This window comes from Patiria miniata, unplaced genomic scaffold (assembly GCF_015706575.1).
Source record: "Patiria miniata isolate m_02_andy unplaced genomic scaffold, ASM1570657v1 HiC_scaffold_23, whole genome shotgun sequence".
In the NCBI taxonomy this organism is placed as follows: Eukaryota; Metazoa; Echinodermata; class Asteroidea; order Valvatida; family Asterinidae; genus Patiria; species Patiria miniata.
In genome coordinates this window covers 4041853-4059755 of record NW_024037062.1, presented here as the reverse complement: position 1 = coordinate 4059755, position 17903 = coordinate 4041853, and the positions used below count along the sequence as shown (strand labels likewise).

Sequence of the window (17903 nt, the reverse complement as noted above, 5' to 3'; positions counted from 1 at the left end):
GTGGCTTTCCCCTTCTATTCCTTGCAAAAATAATAGTCACTTGTCGCTCTTCTGTTGACATTTTCAACAACAATGTTCGATACATTTTGTACACAAAAATCAGGAGCCAAGGATGATGTTCGGTATAGCCGAATGTTCGGTATAGCGGTGTTGGTATAGCGATGTTCCACTGTACATGTATGTAACTGTATTTTAACCATCTGAAATTTTAATGCATTCTAATCTTAAGAGTATTTTTGAATTTTTTTAAGCACTGGAAGTGGAGAGCTGTGGACCAATGGTTAAAGTGTTCGACTCACGTGCCATGGCACGTGGGTTCAAACCCCGACGGGGAACATGGTACTTGTGTTCTTGGGCAAGACACTTTACTACAGTTGCCTCTATCCACCCAGGTGTACAAATGGGTACCTGTGAAGGTAGAGACCAGAATGCGCTGATCTCGAGCTGCTGCAGAAACTGGTCTCATGGCCTGATGAACAGGGGTAATAATTGTAAATAGTAATTGTGAAGTGCTTTGAGACCCTTGGTATAAAGCGCTATATAAGCACCACATTACACAGGTATATTACGTGTTTTGTGTTTGTTGTTTTTATTAACATTACTGTGTATTTGTAATGTAATTAACCTATCGCGTTAGAATCGCGTCAATGCAGCTTGTTGAATATTGTCCAATTACGTAATATACAAATGGACACGAAACGCACAAAATCTGAGACAAACAAAACTTCACCTACAAAATTCCATAGAGTTGTCTAAGGGGCGTGGCTAACTCGCAAGCGGCGATAGGTCAATTGTAACTCTACCTGAGTTTTTGGTGTAATTGTTCATGTATAGTGAAATAGAATTTTAAACAATGTTTATAACTGAGGAAGATAATTTTCCTGCATCTTTTAATGCCTGACTAAGACAATTATTTTATTCCATTCTATACATGTACTATTCTATTCTACGTGTGTTTCTGTGGGTATCGTTTTTGAAAATTCTTGACAGTAAACAAAAAAATGTTGCTTCTGACTAAAAATGGATTAAGCCTGGCTTATCTCTGCCATAAACACTTCTATGTAGTATTGGCATAAAAACATGTACATGTACAAGTCAATACTAAATATGGTAAACTCAAGGATACACTGTCATGCTACCTTAATTCTTGTGACCGATCTTATCAATTAACAGGCTGTAACAGTCCACTACAATCATTGCTTGTGCAGAATCACTTCTACATCCTTTGAATTGATAATATAATATCAATGGTGGGAAACATGGGTTATATTACACATGGCCAATCTTTTCCCTCATTTCTAAATCAACAACTAAGACCTGCTTGCAATGATTGTGCATCATCCCCCCCCCCTGAAGTTCTACTATTTGTTTATTTTATATTATACACTGTATCAGTATGGCCGTATAGCAATTGTACTACATTTGTTTCATGCCCCATTCCATTCCCAAACATGTCAAATGTAAGTCATTGGGGCAATTCCAGTGTGATATAATGTCTGTGACAGAGCTTTTAAGAGCTCAGTGAATAAACCTGAAAATGTATTTTTTTCCAATCTTATACATCCATCATCTAGTAATGGTCAAGGAGATTGCAGACTAGGAGTTTTGGATCATTTCTCTGAATCATTAATGAGATATCCTGGTTAATTGGCTCTGTCACGGACATTTCACTTCCTTTCATAACGCTGGAACTGCCCATAGGTTAAAATCTAAATCATGTAGTCTCAAATGAAGTAACAGTAGACAGCAATATACCTGTTCAAGGCCATTGATATTTACTGTAATTGTTTGGGTCAACGTTGTCAGCCAGCTGGAGTTATCTGCTTCTATTTCTTCTTACCCTTGCCTTTGTCCTTGCCTTTCTTCTTGTCTTTGCTTTTGCGTTTGCCTTTGGACTTGGATTCTTTTTCACTGAAAAATGTCAAAAGCAAAATCACTTGTGAATTTGAAAGAAATGAAATTAAGCTTTTACTGAAACTAGACTGTACCGATTTAATACAATGGTGCTGGGAGTGATCTTACAATAGTACCAAACCTAGTGGGTACTTCCACTTACAAGAAAAAGTTATTAACAACTGGCTACCCAGAACTGGAGATGAAAATACAAGGAGAATCAGAAATTCTCAACCTGAGATTTGAGTTTTTAAAAGGAAGACAGATAAAATGGAGTTAAGCGCAGTAAGTTCTACAAAGTTGTTCCACACGACAACAAGCTATTGGCATAGCTCTTACTGTTGAACAACTGAAGAGCATGAATGTGAATAGAAATGCATACATCAGTTATTTGCTGAAAGGAAAGGGATTAGCCCATTTATAATTAGTCCATTCAGCATTTCTGTTCAGCTTTTACATCTATTATGAAAAAAATACTGTATTATATTAACCGTAACCTTATCATGTATATTTAAACTCAACTCCCATAACTCCGTCACTCCAAAAACTCCTTCTACTGTGATGCTTCAAAAATCAACCACAAATCCAAACCCTACAGATAACTTGCGGCACATTCTCTTGTGCTGTGCTGACAAACTTGGTTCATCACTCTTGTGGAAAGTAATACTTTATTGGCCCTTTGTAAAGTCCTTCAACATCATGCAACATCAGATGTTGACATTTGGCAGTTTAAGGGGGAAGGAGTAGAATTCCCTGGCAAGCCAAAACAACAGAAAGAAACACAGTTCTTTAATTGGGCTGGATCATTTAATCCACCAAGGCAATCTACTTACATTTCTGCTGCCAGTAATGCAAGCTTCTTCTGGAGGTTGGCCTTGTATTGGACATATCTGGAAAATACAAAGATAACATCACGAGATAAAACAAACAAACTACACAAAGGACTGACACTGTTGATGTGGATGGATTATACTACGCCAATTCCGGATAGGCTCACCATGTAGATTGTCCCTTGTGACGCAATCTGATCCACCTTTTGAAGCCCTCATTAATATGCAAAAGTTCTCACAATAGTAGCGTAGGTGAAAAGCCCAATGCTCCCTGTTGAACGTTGTCTTTTGTTACTTGTGTTGCAGTCTGATAGGACCACCTCCGGTATTTCTAGTGTATTTATGTACATTTTTTTTTCTCAACACTTTTACATCAACTTTCTTCAGTTTTTTAGTAGACATAATGCCTAAGTCACTGCTCATCTGTACCGTCTACTATCTCCAAACCACCAGAGGACGACACCATAGATATCCAAGCTGTTGCAGTGAGGGAAATTGGCCAGGGTGAGTCGATTCCGCCCTAAGCCCGGGGCTAGCCGGCGGGAGGGCACCCAGCACCAGCCCCTTCTGGGGCTGGCAGCTCTCAGATTTGTGAACCGTCATATCCCAAACCTAGTCTTCGGCCATGATCATCGGCTGCTGTAACCACAGCACCATCGGCGTTTCCAGCAACAAGTATTTAGTCAACCCACTTCATCAGTGGGTTCCTTTCCAGCTAGTGCAAGTTACCAAGCTCAACCATGGACTCACCCAGCTTAGGGTCCTCTGCCGTTCCCCCTTGGGGACCGGTACCGGTTGCATACCCTCAAGCTCCATTCCGTGCTTCAACTTGAGTTTTCCCCACTTGGGCCCTAGTTTTTCCGTCATACTATTTTCCTCCACTATGGGGTTTTCCAGCTACAACTCTGCCAGTGCTCATTCAACAGCCGTCGGCTCCAATAGTTCCCGCCAACACGAGCAGCGTGAATTCGGAGCGCGAGTACCAATGCTCTGCCAATGTAACTCACGTAACTGACGCCATCTTGATCAATTCCGATGACGATGATATGTCCGTCATTTCTGACATCTCTTCAGCTGCTCCATTGCAGAAAAACCTTCTCCGCAACCCACACAAGAAGGATTCAGGTAACCCCATCTCAGATCAAGTCACTTCTTGGTGGCAAGATTTAAGAACACATCAACTCACGCTCGAGGATTACAAGGAGGAATTGTACAGTCCCCTCGACGCCGAGGCATTTTTCGCAGCTACCAGAACAACCAGACGCCATACAAAGGCACCTATAATCCAAATGTTGGAAAATCCTGTGTCTTCAAACATGGATCTTTATCACAGTCATCAAATTCCAGTTCAAAAACTAACTGGTAATTTTAACCATCGCATTAGCACCCCAGCATTTTCTATACCCCTTACTGGATGCCTTCAGTCCTTTGTATCTCACTGGTTGTCCATCACTCATGATCCTTGGGTCATTGATGCAGTTTCTGGTTATACAATTGATTTCTTGTCAGAGCCTAGTCAAGTTTTTTTCACCTTCTACCCCTGCCCAGTCAGACAGTCAAGCTACCATTTTTCGAGCAAGAGATACAGAAAATGCTGAATAAAGGAGCAATCACATCAGAATCTGCAGTTCATGGACAGTTATCTCCTCCTTTTTTTGGTACCTAAGAAAACAGAGGATCTTCTTCCTGTTATGAACCTGTGTCCGTTGAACAAGCATATTGCCTATCAAAACTTCAAGATGGAATACATTTCATCAGTAAAAGATCTTCTATCACTGAAAGATTGCATGACAACCGTTGACTAAAAAGATGCATACTTAATGGTCCCAATCAATCTAAATCATCACAAGTTCCTACATTTTATCTGGAAGGAAGTCATCTACCAAATTACATGCCTCCCTTTTGGCCTCTGCTCTGCACCTCGCGTTTTCACTAAGATTCTGAAACCGGTAGCTTCGACACTGAGAGAACAGGGTATCCGCTGCATTTTACCTAGACGACATCCTTATCTTTGGGTCTTCACATCAGGTATGCCTAGCCAACACACAGCAGACAGGCAGTCTACTTCACAATCTCGGGTTCGTAGTGAACGAGACCATGTCGCAGTTAACACCAACACAGAACATACAATTTCTAGGCTTTGTTTTAGATCCCAAAAGCCTCACCCTCTCCCTAAGTCGAGACAAGATTAACAGAATCATCACACATTGCCAGAATATCCTGACTGCGGAGAAAGTTACAGCTCGAGAACTAACCAGTCTTCTCGGCAGATTATCGGCAAGAATACAGGCAGCATTTTTATCTCCAATTTTTTTATCCAAACCTCCAACAGGAAAAGATCTCTGTCCTTTACAGAAGCAACAACTATGAAACAGAAGTTCCTCTCTCATCACAAGCAAGACAGGAACTACATTTTCAGACATGGATCAGCTGCCTCCAGGCTAGGAAAGGCCGCAAAGTTCACGTGCTTCACGAGCCTTGGAAGAATATCTTGACTGAACCCAACTTCACCGGGGTGATGGCCAGTCCAAAATACTATTACTAGATGGCTCAAAGACATCATGCCACAAGCTGGTATAGACACTGAACACTTTAAAGCACATTCAAGCAGAAGTGCATCCACTTCTGCTGCAGCATCAGCGTGTGTCTCCACCAGGGACATTCTCAAAACAGCCGACTGGTCTTCAGCCACAACATTTGGAAACTTTTACCATGGACAGCCTGAGACTTCTGATTTTAGTCGGGTACTCTTGCGTTGGCATTGTAATGCTTTGAAATCTACAAGGTGAGTCTATTTTTCCCGGCTTCCATTGGTCGATAACGAGACCCACTCGAAGTCATGCCGAGTCATGCTAATGAATATGCTAATATGCGCTTCGTCATTGTTGCCCCAAAATCGGCCAACCTGAAAACCATGCTCGTGAGTTTGGTCAGAAAAAACTCATCGAAATTTTCCTTGGAGATAGTTCAAGGTGTAACACAAGCGTTTGTAACAACAGATAAAGTTGAAATTTGGAATATGCTTATATGATATCAGTGTTCAACTACTTGTGAAATAACAATATGTGGGTATTCCTAGAAACTGAGATAAATACATAGATTTGGAGACATTTTCGAACGATTTCTTCACGACTTTAAGGTCAGCTTTACCAGTAACCAGTATTGACGTTTCGGCATCAATGATGGCGATTTTTTCACTGACATGAAGTTTAGAATTTCTTCTTCTGTTATAATTTAATATTTCAATAATACTGAGCACCTTTTCTGAGAAACACAATGTTCAAAAAGCCATGTTTTTTTGGGTGCATGAATTTCACTGCCCTGTCTGTAGCATCCAAGTACGTATTGGATTAACATTGTCTAACAACAGCGACACTAAGGCCTTCGCAACCACATGGCTGCACGGGCTGAGTCCAAGTACTTTGTCATTGAGTCCTGGGCCAAAAATTCGAGTCCGAGCTTTTCAGGGTCCGAGTGCGGCCCGAGTACGAGTACATAAGTAGTCGAGTACGGGCAGAGTACGAGTACATTGTACACCAAATCAAACATTTATGGAAGTTATGTTACAGCTATTATTTCATTGCATACCCTGTTTATCAAGAAACGTACACATGAATTATGGAGAGTGATAATTTCATTTTGATTCCTTGATTTTTATTAACATATTACAAAGATGTGTTTAAAAATGTGACACAGGTTTAAGTTCTCAATCGTTTACAGGTTCTCCATGTTCTCCAAATGAAACTTGATTTATAAGAAAAAAACCTACGTACATGCCACTTCTGATGAGGCAGACATTTTGGATGTTAGTTTAAATACACGGTGATGACAGCCGGCTGGACTCTCGAAGATCAACAACATGCCGCGGTACGAAGGTGCGAGAACGAGCCGAGTACTTGTTTTTTTTTAGTACTGAAAATTAAGTACAGGCCAAGTACTTACCGGTACTCGAGTTGCACTCGTGTACGAGTATGAGTACTGGTGTGTGCATTAAACATGTTAATTTCAGCAGGTTTATCATGCCATTCTTTCATTTAAAACAGTCCATGACAGCAAATTTCTCCTGACCTCATCATAAATAAACTTTTACCTTTGTCTTATCTTCATGACCTCTTTCTCTTCTTCTTCTTGGAACTTTCTCAAAATGGCTTCCAACTCAGGGATTCGAAGATTCATAAATCCTGCCACCTATCATGAAAGGAAGCAAAAGGTACTACAACATTAATCTTAAGTAAAAACTATACAGGGGACTTCAAACTCCCGAGTCCTATGGGTAAAGGGTAGAAGCATTAGTCAGTTTGAAAATTGAAACAATGAGACGCTTCACCTTCACCTCATGAGCTCCAAATAACACTCACCTGTGTAACCCTTTGGACAACACATTAAAAACTAAATAAAACTCCAAACAACTCATCATCCAAACAACTGTTTTGTTCTGCACGCTCCCTCAATATCAGCATTTTTGATATTGAAAAATCGACCATTTAATAAGGGAATAAATGAGTGCTTGGCCGGTTTTAAACACTCTGTTTAAGACCGGTTGGAGCCTGGATGCTGATAACTACCGAGCCAAAGGTCATTATCAGCATCCAGACTCCAACCGGTCTCAAACATAGTGTTTAATACTGACCAAGCACATATTTATTCCCATTAATAAATACCTTTTCTGTCAAAACTTTTGAAAGCAAAAAGGTATTTACATGTAAGAATGGGAATAAATTGGGAATGTGCTTGGCCGGTATTAACAAGTATGTGTAAAACCGACTAGGGGCCTGGTTGTGGATAGTGGCCCTCAATTTTGGCTTGGGCAATTATCCTGGACCATGTCCAGGTCCCTAGTCGGTTTTCAATGTACTTGTTTCAAACTGGTCAAGCGCATATTTATTCCCTCAAGAAAACCTATCAACCAATTCCCCTGCATTTTAAATGTTTGGCAGGCATATAAGCGGGTATTGCTGATAGAATCTGCAAAAATCTCAACTTGTTAGAAATTCATCAAACATCTTCAAGTATAGAAACGTTGTACTTATTGTGCATCCAAAGTCTCTCTATTGATCAGTTTATAACTCACAATATTGAGAAAGATTATCACAAACATTTAAGGCCCCGTGGATTTATTCCGATTTGCGTGCGCCCCCGTGCGCACGCGTGCGCACGCGTGCGCACGCAGGCAAGCTCGAACAAAGGAGATTTTGAACCCACTGGCCCGCATCGGCACGCATCGGCACGCATTAGCACGGACTTGCACGCAGTGGCACGCAAACGGACTCAGTGCCAGGCGGTACAACATTACAAACAAACCGCAGAAATGCACAATAGACATCGTCTTGGACTTTAGCCATTGTGTCCCTTAATCCGCTCATTAGTTAATTGTAAACACTTGGCAGGGCCAAGCATGACTCATCTACTCTGGTGGTACCAATAATTACACGCGTTCCAAAAAGACAGGAAATTTTAACGAAATGATAAAAGTGCCCAGGAAAGGACAGGAAATGCCCCAAACATTACCGCGTGAGCCGGTACTTTCATTTAAAACACCGTGTAGAATTAAAATCTACTTGAAAAATCGAACTGTCTTTATCATAACTTTATAAATAAAAATGGTACGGACTGGTACACTCGTACCCAGAACTAAGTGCAGACTTTTATTGAAACAGTGGTATCAAAAGAAATTATTAAAAGCTTGCCGCACCTTGCCGCAAAGAAATTTTAAAGGTCGGGGTACAGAAGCGAAATGAGAGAATTTTGTAAACGGCGAGACGCAGCCAGACTGGTCTACAACCGCATGGTATTGTACGCTGATGGAAGTGGTGTCAGACTTACATGTAGTCTGGCTGGCGGTATTTAACAGTAATAACGCGTGCACGCATGTTCCGTGTTGTGTGGAGCGGGATCGGCCATTGCCAGACGTTGTCTGACACGCGGTGGTGGTTTTTATAAACAGGGATAATGCGTGGACACATATCCGTGTGCTGCGTTGTGCTGGGCGGGATCGGAACTATACTTTTGGTAGATTGAGTGGCGGGGTATTCTGCAATTGTGCCAAAAAAAATCAGGGCTGCGTGGAAATCGGGGCGGGAGGTGATAAACACCGGATTAACTAAATGGCCGGAAAGATTCCTATATCTGGTAATCATTTGTCACCCTGTGCACAAACCCTACGGGACTGCAGGTCTGAAAATTTCTAAGTGTTTTCTCAATTCAAAACTTGTCCCTGCAAATTTAGATTTTTTAGGACATATATAGTATCACTTTTTGATGGCTGATAGGTCATTTAAGGGAAAAATTACTGATGGCCAGATATGGGAATCTTTTCATATTTGGCTCTAGAAGTTGTTGGAAATTTCAGCGTAAAGTTTCGTGGAATATGGTGCATCACTTCACTTTTTGGGGACCAAAAGCAAAACTTCACTAATATGCTTATTAATAGCACTAAGTGCCCTAAAAATTTCATATTTTGCCACACAATTTGAAATTCACATATCAATGACTTTATTAAAAAGGTATCATGCACATGTACGATCAATGAAAAGAACAAATATTTCTTCACAAGCCCATAGGAAGATTATAAACATAAATACACATGTATAATAAATAAATACTTGTCACCTAAAAACAAAAGATTATGTGAACAGTGATATTTTAAACGTATGAGCTAGTGGAAAAAAAACAACTTCCTCATCACTATCATGAGTCTTGCAGTGAAACATTCCCCTCATTAAAAAATGTATTAAAAAAAAATCTCCCCAAACAACAATATTTGATAGGCAACTGTAAGGGTTCAGACTATGTATTATTATAACAATTTATTATTATTATCAGCAATGCCAGAGTGAAAAATACAATGTACATAAATCAAGGCTGCATACGAAAACAGTTGTTGACAAACACATATTTTCAAAGAGAAAGTTTTCTTTTTATCTTGACGAAAGTGAATCACTAGAATAGAAATACAATGTACACTGGGCGAGAGGTCAATAAAATTTACACAAAGTTAAAGCTGGAATGTAAATGGTATACTGGAATGACTTCCACTGGCTATTATTTTCAGATACTGCGGGCATTACATATTCTTTGCATTATTTCTGAAGTTAACTGTTTTATCTATTTAATTTAAGTCAAACGTAGCTTCTGGCTGGCTTTCCTACATTTCGCATTGACTGCATACCTGATATCCTTTGTCATCGTACCTACTGTGCATCCTGGAAATTCTCTCTCGGCCTGCATCACTATTGCCTTAAACTTGTGGTTACTGCGCAGAGACTGTTTTTCAACAGAAACACCCCCTGATAGCACTGACCCCCCAAAGTAGTTGAAGTTTGACAGTTCTTCCAGAGTAAATGCCTTTGGCAGAAGCCCCACTACAATTTCTTTTCCACATGTTGCCTTGTCGTACACAGACTCATAGTCTTTCCTAGGAAGAGTCAGAGTTGAGCCACCGTCTGTGGAGCCAATGACGACATTGTCCGTGTGGTCATCATTGTGGACATAATGTGGTCCATGTCCTCCTTGTGGAACAGTTGGCTGTGGTGGTTGACGTGGCTGAAGTGGTTGCCGTAGTTGCAGAGGTTGGCGCTGTGGTCCTTGTCTCGGCTGCTGAGGTCTCTCCTCTGGCTGCTGGTTGGGCCTCTCTGCAGGCTGCTGCTGAGGTCTTTGTTCTTCGTGCTGCTGGTTAGGCCGTTCTTCCTGCTGCTGTTGGGGCAACTCATCTGGCTGCTGTTGGGGCCTCCCTCTCGCCTGCTGCTCTTGATGCTCGTGATATCTGGCAGGCTGTGGCTCATCGTTTTCAGTTGGCAGAGAGAATGCAGGTGGCCCTGTGCTGACAGTTCCAAGTATTGCTGACATGCCACGCACCATAGTGAACATGGTGGTGACAGAGGTCAGCAATATCTTCATCTCCCGTCTTGACTCGGCCACCTCTTGTTTGGTCTGGACTACTTCTTGTTTTGTCTCTACCAGTTCCTTCTTGACTGCATGAAGAAGGCGAACGAGATCACCATGAGACATGAATGATTCATCGTCAACAGAAGCGGACTGATTCACTGCTGGCGATGGGGTGCTGAAGTGCAGAGGCCGACATGCTGAAGATGATGGCAGACTATCATCTGGTGTAGCAGAAACATCTTCCATATGGACATCAGTGTCAGCTTGGCCAACGGCTCGTCTTGTCACTAGTTGTTGCAGAGGCACATCATCAGAATCAGAATCTGACCCACTGTCTGGTAGCTGAACTTGCTGAAGATGAGAACGGCGGGCTAAAAAAAAAAAGAAAACAGAACAATGTTAACCCCATTGTATCAATTTGTAATTTGTACTCAAGGGACGTGCCATTTTTTTTCTAAATCTACAATTCCCGTTTATTTTTTTTTCCACAAATAACATTTCTCAATGGAATAATCTGTTGCAAATTTCTCCAAAGATTTCATTCAGCAAAGTCTTCAGACTCAATTCAAATTTTAAAGGAGACATTTCGTCAATATTTTGGACATGAGCTAAACACTAGACTGATACATGTCCAACGATGGTCCAACTATTTGAAAAGACTGACCTCCTCATTCAGTATGTGTCATTTTAGTCTGGTGGTTGACTATCCAGAAATGTGTAGTAAAATAGAGACCAGTTCCCGGTTCGTGCCACATGTTTCTTAAATTCTTTTTTGGCATGGTTGATTGATCCAATACAGAAGCAGTTTTGGACTGGTTGTTAATACTAGGTGCCAGTCTATTTTCATGATGTGGAAAAATCGAACTGTCTTTATCATAACTTTATAAATAAAAATGGTACGGACTGAAAAATAAACCATGCTCTTTCGATCCACCAAAACGTACAATAAATAGATGCATTTCTATTCAAAGGACTGCAAACTCTTTACTTACTGTGAATGTGAACAATGATGGCTTTAAACCGCTTTCCTGCAACATCAACATCAGCCGTCATGTTTACACGCAGTTCATCCGTTGACTTGACGCGGTTTCTTGCAACTCTCTCGGATGTACCAGCTTTCTCTTCGGGTTCAAGCCAAGTCACAAGAACAGAAGCCATATTGCTAGTCAATGTACAATTAACTTTGATATGCTATGCTAGTATGCATCAAACAGAATAGTCATGGAAGTGAAGAAGTCTTGTCTCGAGCAGAACTGCCGAACAGAATGAAGTGGAGAGTAGAACTGTGAACAATGACTGCGCATAATTATCCACGCAGTTGCACCAAACACCCAATACCAATAATGCCATCGATGATCAAAGTAGACCGCCGAGGACGGAGTGCGTCTTGCTACCAACTGGGCATCCATGGTGGTACAACAACTGGAACAAAGCTGTGTTTCTTTCTTCATCACGTTCATGAATGCGGTCAGTGCGGCACATATTGAAATGCGGCACTCTTCATGCTCTTGGTCATGTTGGTTGGATACTGACTGTGACACCACGATGTTTGGAAACATCCTGCCGAGTGCTGACTACAATGAATAAGACTTATCAATGGTCTCCCTATTCATAGATCGCTCAGTAACTGTGGACTATAAGTACTTAATAGGCCCCAAATGCCAATGCAAAACACCTCAGAAATCACTTGATTATTTTTTGTCCATAATCATGGAGAATGTTTATGTTTTGTTATCATGACAAACTACGGCCGGCCAATTGTTCCTCTATCCCAAAAAATAATCTCAAGGTCCAGTAAAGCGTCATGGAATATTACAAACACTATAATCACTTAGGGCATACAAATTAAAATTACATTGTGCAATCCCAAGACATAACAATAAATGTGTCTTTTAATTATCAATCTTGTTGCAAATCGTGGTTAAAATTTATGTATTTTTTTTGGCCGCCCATACAAAACGGCACGTCGTTATTCCGTTTGCGTATACAGAGAAAGCACACTCTCAATCTCCGCATTACGGCACCACACTAGGATTTTAATCAGGGTGACCGTTTTAGCCGAATTTCGGCTAACTTTGAAAGAATTTTTGTTACAAAACGAGTTTGACAGAAAATGACAGAATGGGTACGTTGTTTGGGCAGATTTCAGATTTCTTAATTAAGGCAATACCACCAATCTTCCTATATTTTAAGCGTTTATAGTGTATTTCGAGTAATTCTGGGGAAATTGGCGGATTTTTGATAAATCTGACATGTTTTTTGATGCGCATTTAGCAGAATTTGGCTCTAACCTTACGGTCACCCTGATTTCATAATGACTGGCAAGTGGCATGACTAGTGCATATGTATAGTGCACTGGTGTCACTCTTTCTTGTCTTGTTGATGTTTTCTGAATTATTGTTTTCTGAATTATTGTATGTTGGACCATGGAGATGGAAAGTAAATACATGTACACATGTACATATAGGACAAGTACGCGGGTCGTGTGTGCTTGCTTCCGAGGCAGCCATGGCAGCTTGCGGACAATGGTGTACCATGGAGGAATCGGTACAGCATGTCATGGCATTCAGCATATGCATGTCACGGTTCGGGTTCCATTGTCACCCATTGGATAATGAGCAGGGGCGCTGGGCTGTCAAGTCAAACGTTTGTGCTTTTGCTGAACATGCATGCCGCATTGATGTGGTTTTGACCTTGCATGTTTTCCAGAATTCTAGGACATGATGTAGGAACCTGGCATCAATTAAAATGCTAATGAGTGCACCTGCAATAACCATGAAGTTGGCCATTGTTGACCAGCATGCAAGCCCATCTTATGCTCAGTTCAAAGGTTTACACGCTACTATAGTAAAGAAAACTATAAGTCATTTTTACTTCCATGATAGCGTCTTGTTGCAATGGCAGCGTTAGTAGATTGGTTCATCAAAAATAGAGAAAATTTAGATCCAGGTCTGGTAAGTGGCGACCCTGGAAATGCCGACATCGCTTGGTTAGAAAGTTCAGCTGATCAGATCAACTTTGAGAAATTTGGATTGAGGCCAACTGTAGAACAAGCACCTACTGTGCCACTGACAACTCAAGGTGCTTCTTCAACTGACAAGACGAGAGGCAGGAAGCGTGGTCGTCAAGCACTTGCAGACAAATTTCCTGGAATTGTGAACTCTGCAAGATCTTTCATAACCGACAATGGTTTTGAAGCCCACCGGCGAAGAAGGTCTCATGGAACATGTGGCGTTTCTTTGAGTCAAGTGCGAGACCACCTCATGACTGTTGTTCCACAACTGAAGGAATCAAACACCAAACTAGGTACATTTAAATAATTGATCTTTTAAAATTGTCTTTTCCAATATTTTTTTAAGATATAAGGATCAAGGTAGCCTATATAAAACAATGCTAACATTTTTTGGCATTTTTGATATTTCTTAATTTCATTTCATAATAGCCGACCCGCGTCTGGTTTGTTATGCTAAATTCCAAATGATTCCATCATCTCAGTTCAAAGAAAATCATTTTCTCAGAAAGATGGCATAACATTATATTTCATTCCTCTATCATTGTCATTTGTTGCAGTTCTTGGGGAGCTAATCATGACCTTGAAATAACTCGCCATACATGAGTGCAATACATGTACATGTATTCATTTTTGATGCATACTTAATAATTTGTTTCATTATGTTATAAATTTGCTTATTTCAGACAAGAAGACCATCAGCCACTGGTTTCAACCCCCTAACCGACGCTTCAAGGCATCACAGAAGTATGCGGGTTTGATTGATGCTAAGGTGCCCCCGAAATCAAACAGCCGGTCTTCCCCAGATGACAACGACCACTACTTCAGTGCACGGGTCCGATACTGTTTGGAGATGGCAGCCAAGTTTGACAAGTCAGCCACAGTCTTTTCCCTAGACAACAAAAATAAGGTGAAGGTCGGGTCAAAGACACTTGCCGTTGACCGCCACCTACAGATCTGCCGGATTTTTCCTACCAACGATGTCCCAAACTACTACGATCATGATTTTCCGACCCCAGGATATCTGATCACACCTGCTGGTTACCTGAGATTGGAGCCACCTCATCCCCCACAACTGACCGTAGACAAAATTGGAAGAAAACATTTTGAGTGAGTTTTTTTTCTTCTTTATTCTGTACTGCACATTATATATCTTATCTTACCTGTTTTGGTCAGATACATTTTCAACAGTGACATCATTTTGGCCTCTTTGTCTGTTGCATCTAGCCCATATCATGATATAGCCCATAAGCTTTTATGTCATTTCCTGAGTCCAATCGCGGCCAATTAAAAAAAAAGGTGGCGAATCCGCCCTCCCCCCTTTAGAATATGCTACAGAAAGTACATTACAAAGATATTGGGAAAAAAGTTCTTTCCCCCACTCCCACCACCCTATAAAAAAACATCCTGGCGAGGCCCATGTATCAAACCCCAAAAAGTCAAAATTCACATTGCCACAAAATTTGTTTCAGCAATTTGACACTTTGAAGTTTTTTTCTTTCAGACTTCCAAAGACCATAGGGATGACTGTCATCAACAGAGGACCATCGGAGCCGTGCACCATTGAAGCACATGCCAATGACCTCATGGGATTCTCAACGGAGTTGAAGGATGATGGGAAGACCATCGTTGTCTTGATTGTTGATGGTGGTCCTGACTACAACGTAAACCACGAGACCAAGGAGGTGTACTATTCCAGGATCTTCAAGCAACTCAACCTGGATGGGATGATCATCACTTCGTACTGCCCTGGTTTTTCTAGGAGAAACCCCATTGAGCATGTCTGGTCACCCTTGACCAGATTGCTTACTTCAGTCTACCTTGATGACACCCTGCCGGGCGAAAACAAACCACCCTGCCATCAAACAGAGTTGTCTGCAGGTGAACGCAAGCAGAAGGAGTACAAGGTACGTGTACACACAACTTTTTTGGACAGTGTAAACTTTCTCCTTTTTAATTCAAAAATGTAAATGCACAATGCTGGCAACACTTTAGGCCAAGTAAAAAAAAAAATGAATGGATTGTCCGGGTTTCTTTAAAAAAAAAAGGAGGATGAGTGGCTTATTGTTTTTAATTTTTTTCAAAGATTGCTGCCATGTAAAACATTAAAAAATGGCCGCCAGCTTATCAGTTCTACCCAATTTATGTATGCATAATGCTTTATGCATAAAAATAGCTTTCTGAGGTGAGAAAAAAAGTTCAATCTGAAGGATGTTTTCGTTGATGAAAGATAACAATTGTAAAATGCAGTTGCAGGTCCTTGATGCATTTTTTTTGGAAGCTGTGACAAAGAGGATGGCATGAGGGTTCGTTTTTTGGGGGGTGGGGGAACCCTGTACTTTTACAGTCTTGTTTTGTATCTTGTGTTGATTTCATAATAGGTTTTTGACAAGGCAATGGACAACCTGGCTGGCTACTGGGAGAATGCCACCTTCGCAGGTCATCCAGTCAAGGTGCAGAACATCCCAAGCGGGACTCCAAATGCCCCCTTCAACGACTACGATGAGGCTCGTGCGATCATCAATGGATCCTACTCAGGTCTCGTAAACAGCCCAGGTATCAAAGCTGAGGTAGACTTTGCTCATATGCATATGGACAGACGCATCGGCATGCTCCTGTTTTCCAAATGCCACAGTGAGTTATGCGTACACTGCAACGAAAACCCCATACGTGACATCAGTGCTTGGGGTTGCATCAGAACTTTCCCTTCTCCTGTACCTTCACCACACACCGAAGGCCACTTCAGAACATTCCATGAGGCACTTCAGACGGAGAGATGTGCACCTGACGAGTACCTACCACGTTACATCGAAGGTGGCTTAGGAAGATGTGACAAGTGCCCCTTGCCGTATGTGTATACGTCAAAAACTAACAAAATTAATCACTTGAGAAAGGTCCATCCATTGCGAGTCTGACTATGTACATTGAACATGTATTGAAAATAACTAGTGGAACACACGCTAAATATTGTTAAACTGACTTGTTTCACGTTTTGGGACTGGAGATGCTGGAACAATCAAAGAAAACCAACCATGTTCTTGTAGTCTGATTTACAGGATGCTTTATACTGTCATTCATTTATACTGTTATAATTTGATAATTTCTTTTTTTGATGTTGGCAAATGTATCTTCCTTTAAGATACTTGTTGGAAAAAAATCATTCTCATCTTCAATAAATGGGGATTTAGGGAAGCATGGAGTTACGGGCACATGTCTTGCGATAATGTAATAAATGTTGAGAACATATATGTATATCCAAGTACTCGATACATCTCTGTAGAGCTATAATCATGCAATAAATTCAGAATATGAGCTAATCAAACTTTGGCATATTTCTCTTCTGGACAGACTGTTTCGTACCATAAGGCACTTATCAGCAGAATATGTGTATATGTATATCTATATTTTTATATAAATGTATGGTTTGTTTTTGTGTATATAAAATTTGAACATGAATAGTGAATATTTGAGAATAAAAAAAAACAAATCGTACATACGTTAGATACTGTGTTCGCTTTTTAACTTAGTTAAATTTAGTTTACAATTTGACTTGGACAATATCAGTCCAATCTCTTCCCATCTGATCCTAATACTAATATTAGCCATTTTTTTTCTCAACAAAGCAAATAATATTTTTTTTTTCGTTGCAGTATGCGCCACCAATTTTTTTTTTTTTGAAAAACTTGTCCAGTTCACCAAAAAAATCATACTGCTCAACTTCACTAGTTCAGTTCGTTTACCATACAGTGCAGCTGTAAATGCAGTAGTTTGTGTACAACATACTTTTGTACAGGAGGCAATCAGGCATCTTTATTGTCCATAAATATTCTCCAGTTCGGCATCGGCCTCATCATGCTGAGCTCGGGAAAATAACGCGCCGTGCAACCATAATATATATTACGATTATACCATAATATTCCTCCCATAGCCACTCAATATTTGTATACTATATCACCGAGCTCATGAATAATATACACTCAAAATATTATAAGAAAAAAAAAACAAACGCAACCGTACTCCGTAGGCGCGCGCCAGGCATGATTCGGACTCTGCCATAGGGCGCCGCCATCTTGAACTGCGCCCTCAGTCATTCTTTAGATCGCACCGTAAAAATTCGTGAAATTATACCCCCCAAAATAGGCGGCCCAGTTTCGAATTTCCTTAATACACGGGAGGGGGGGGGGGGATTTCTGTGTTTTTGTTTTTGTTTTCAATACTGTCAGATCCATTTTTGTTGATTGGTAAATATGACATATGTTAATGTTGCTGCTGTCATACGGACGTTC

At 40.8% G+C, this 17903-nt stretch overlaps 3 protein-coding genes across 5 annotated transcripts in view; 1 reads left to right on the top strand and 2 right to left on the bottom strand.

Annotated features, from left to right (window-relative positions):
* Nucleotides 1-873: 873 nt before the first annotated feature.
* The window catches only part of LOC119731347 (ras association domain-containing protein 2-like), a 30824-nt gene continuing 13794 nt past the window's right edge, over nt 874-17903 (bottom strand). For all 3 annotated transcript variants that reach the window (XM_038204526.1, XM_038204525.1, XM_038204527.1), the window contains 3 exons: nt 6814-6911; nt 2727-2783; nt 874-1911 (listed from right to left, as the gene is read on the bottom strand). In XM_038204526.1, the coding sequence (XP_038060454.1) occupies nt 1827-1911; nt 2727-2783; nt 6814-6911 (240 nt within the window). In that variant the 3' untranslated portion in view covers nt 874-1826. The remainder of the gene's footprint in view (nt 1912-2726; nt 2784-6813; nt 6912-17903) is intronic.
* Nucleotides 9192-12519, bottom strand: LOC119731346 (RNA polymerase II degradation factor 1-like). The gene is made up of 2 exons (XM_038204523.1): nt 11600-12519; nt 9192-10978 (listed from the first exon to the last, which is right to left on the bottom strand). The coding sequence occupies exons 1-2, from the start codon at nt 11763-11765 to the stop codon at nt 9837-9839; spliced, it is 1308 nt and encodes a 435-aa protein (XP_038060451.1). The 5' UTR covers nt 11766-12519; the 3' UTR covers nt 9192-9836.
* On the top strand, nt 12893-17118 carry LOC119731345. The gene is made up of 4 exons (XM_038204522.1): nt 12893-13913; nt 14304-14727; nt 15122-15524; nt 15999-17118. Exons 1-4 carry the CDS (start codon nt 13505-13507, stop codon nt 16530-16532), a joined length of 1770 nt encoding a protein of 589 aa, XP_038060450.1. The 5' UTR covers nt 12893-13504; the 3' UTR covers nt 16533-17118.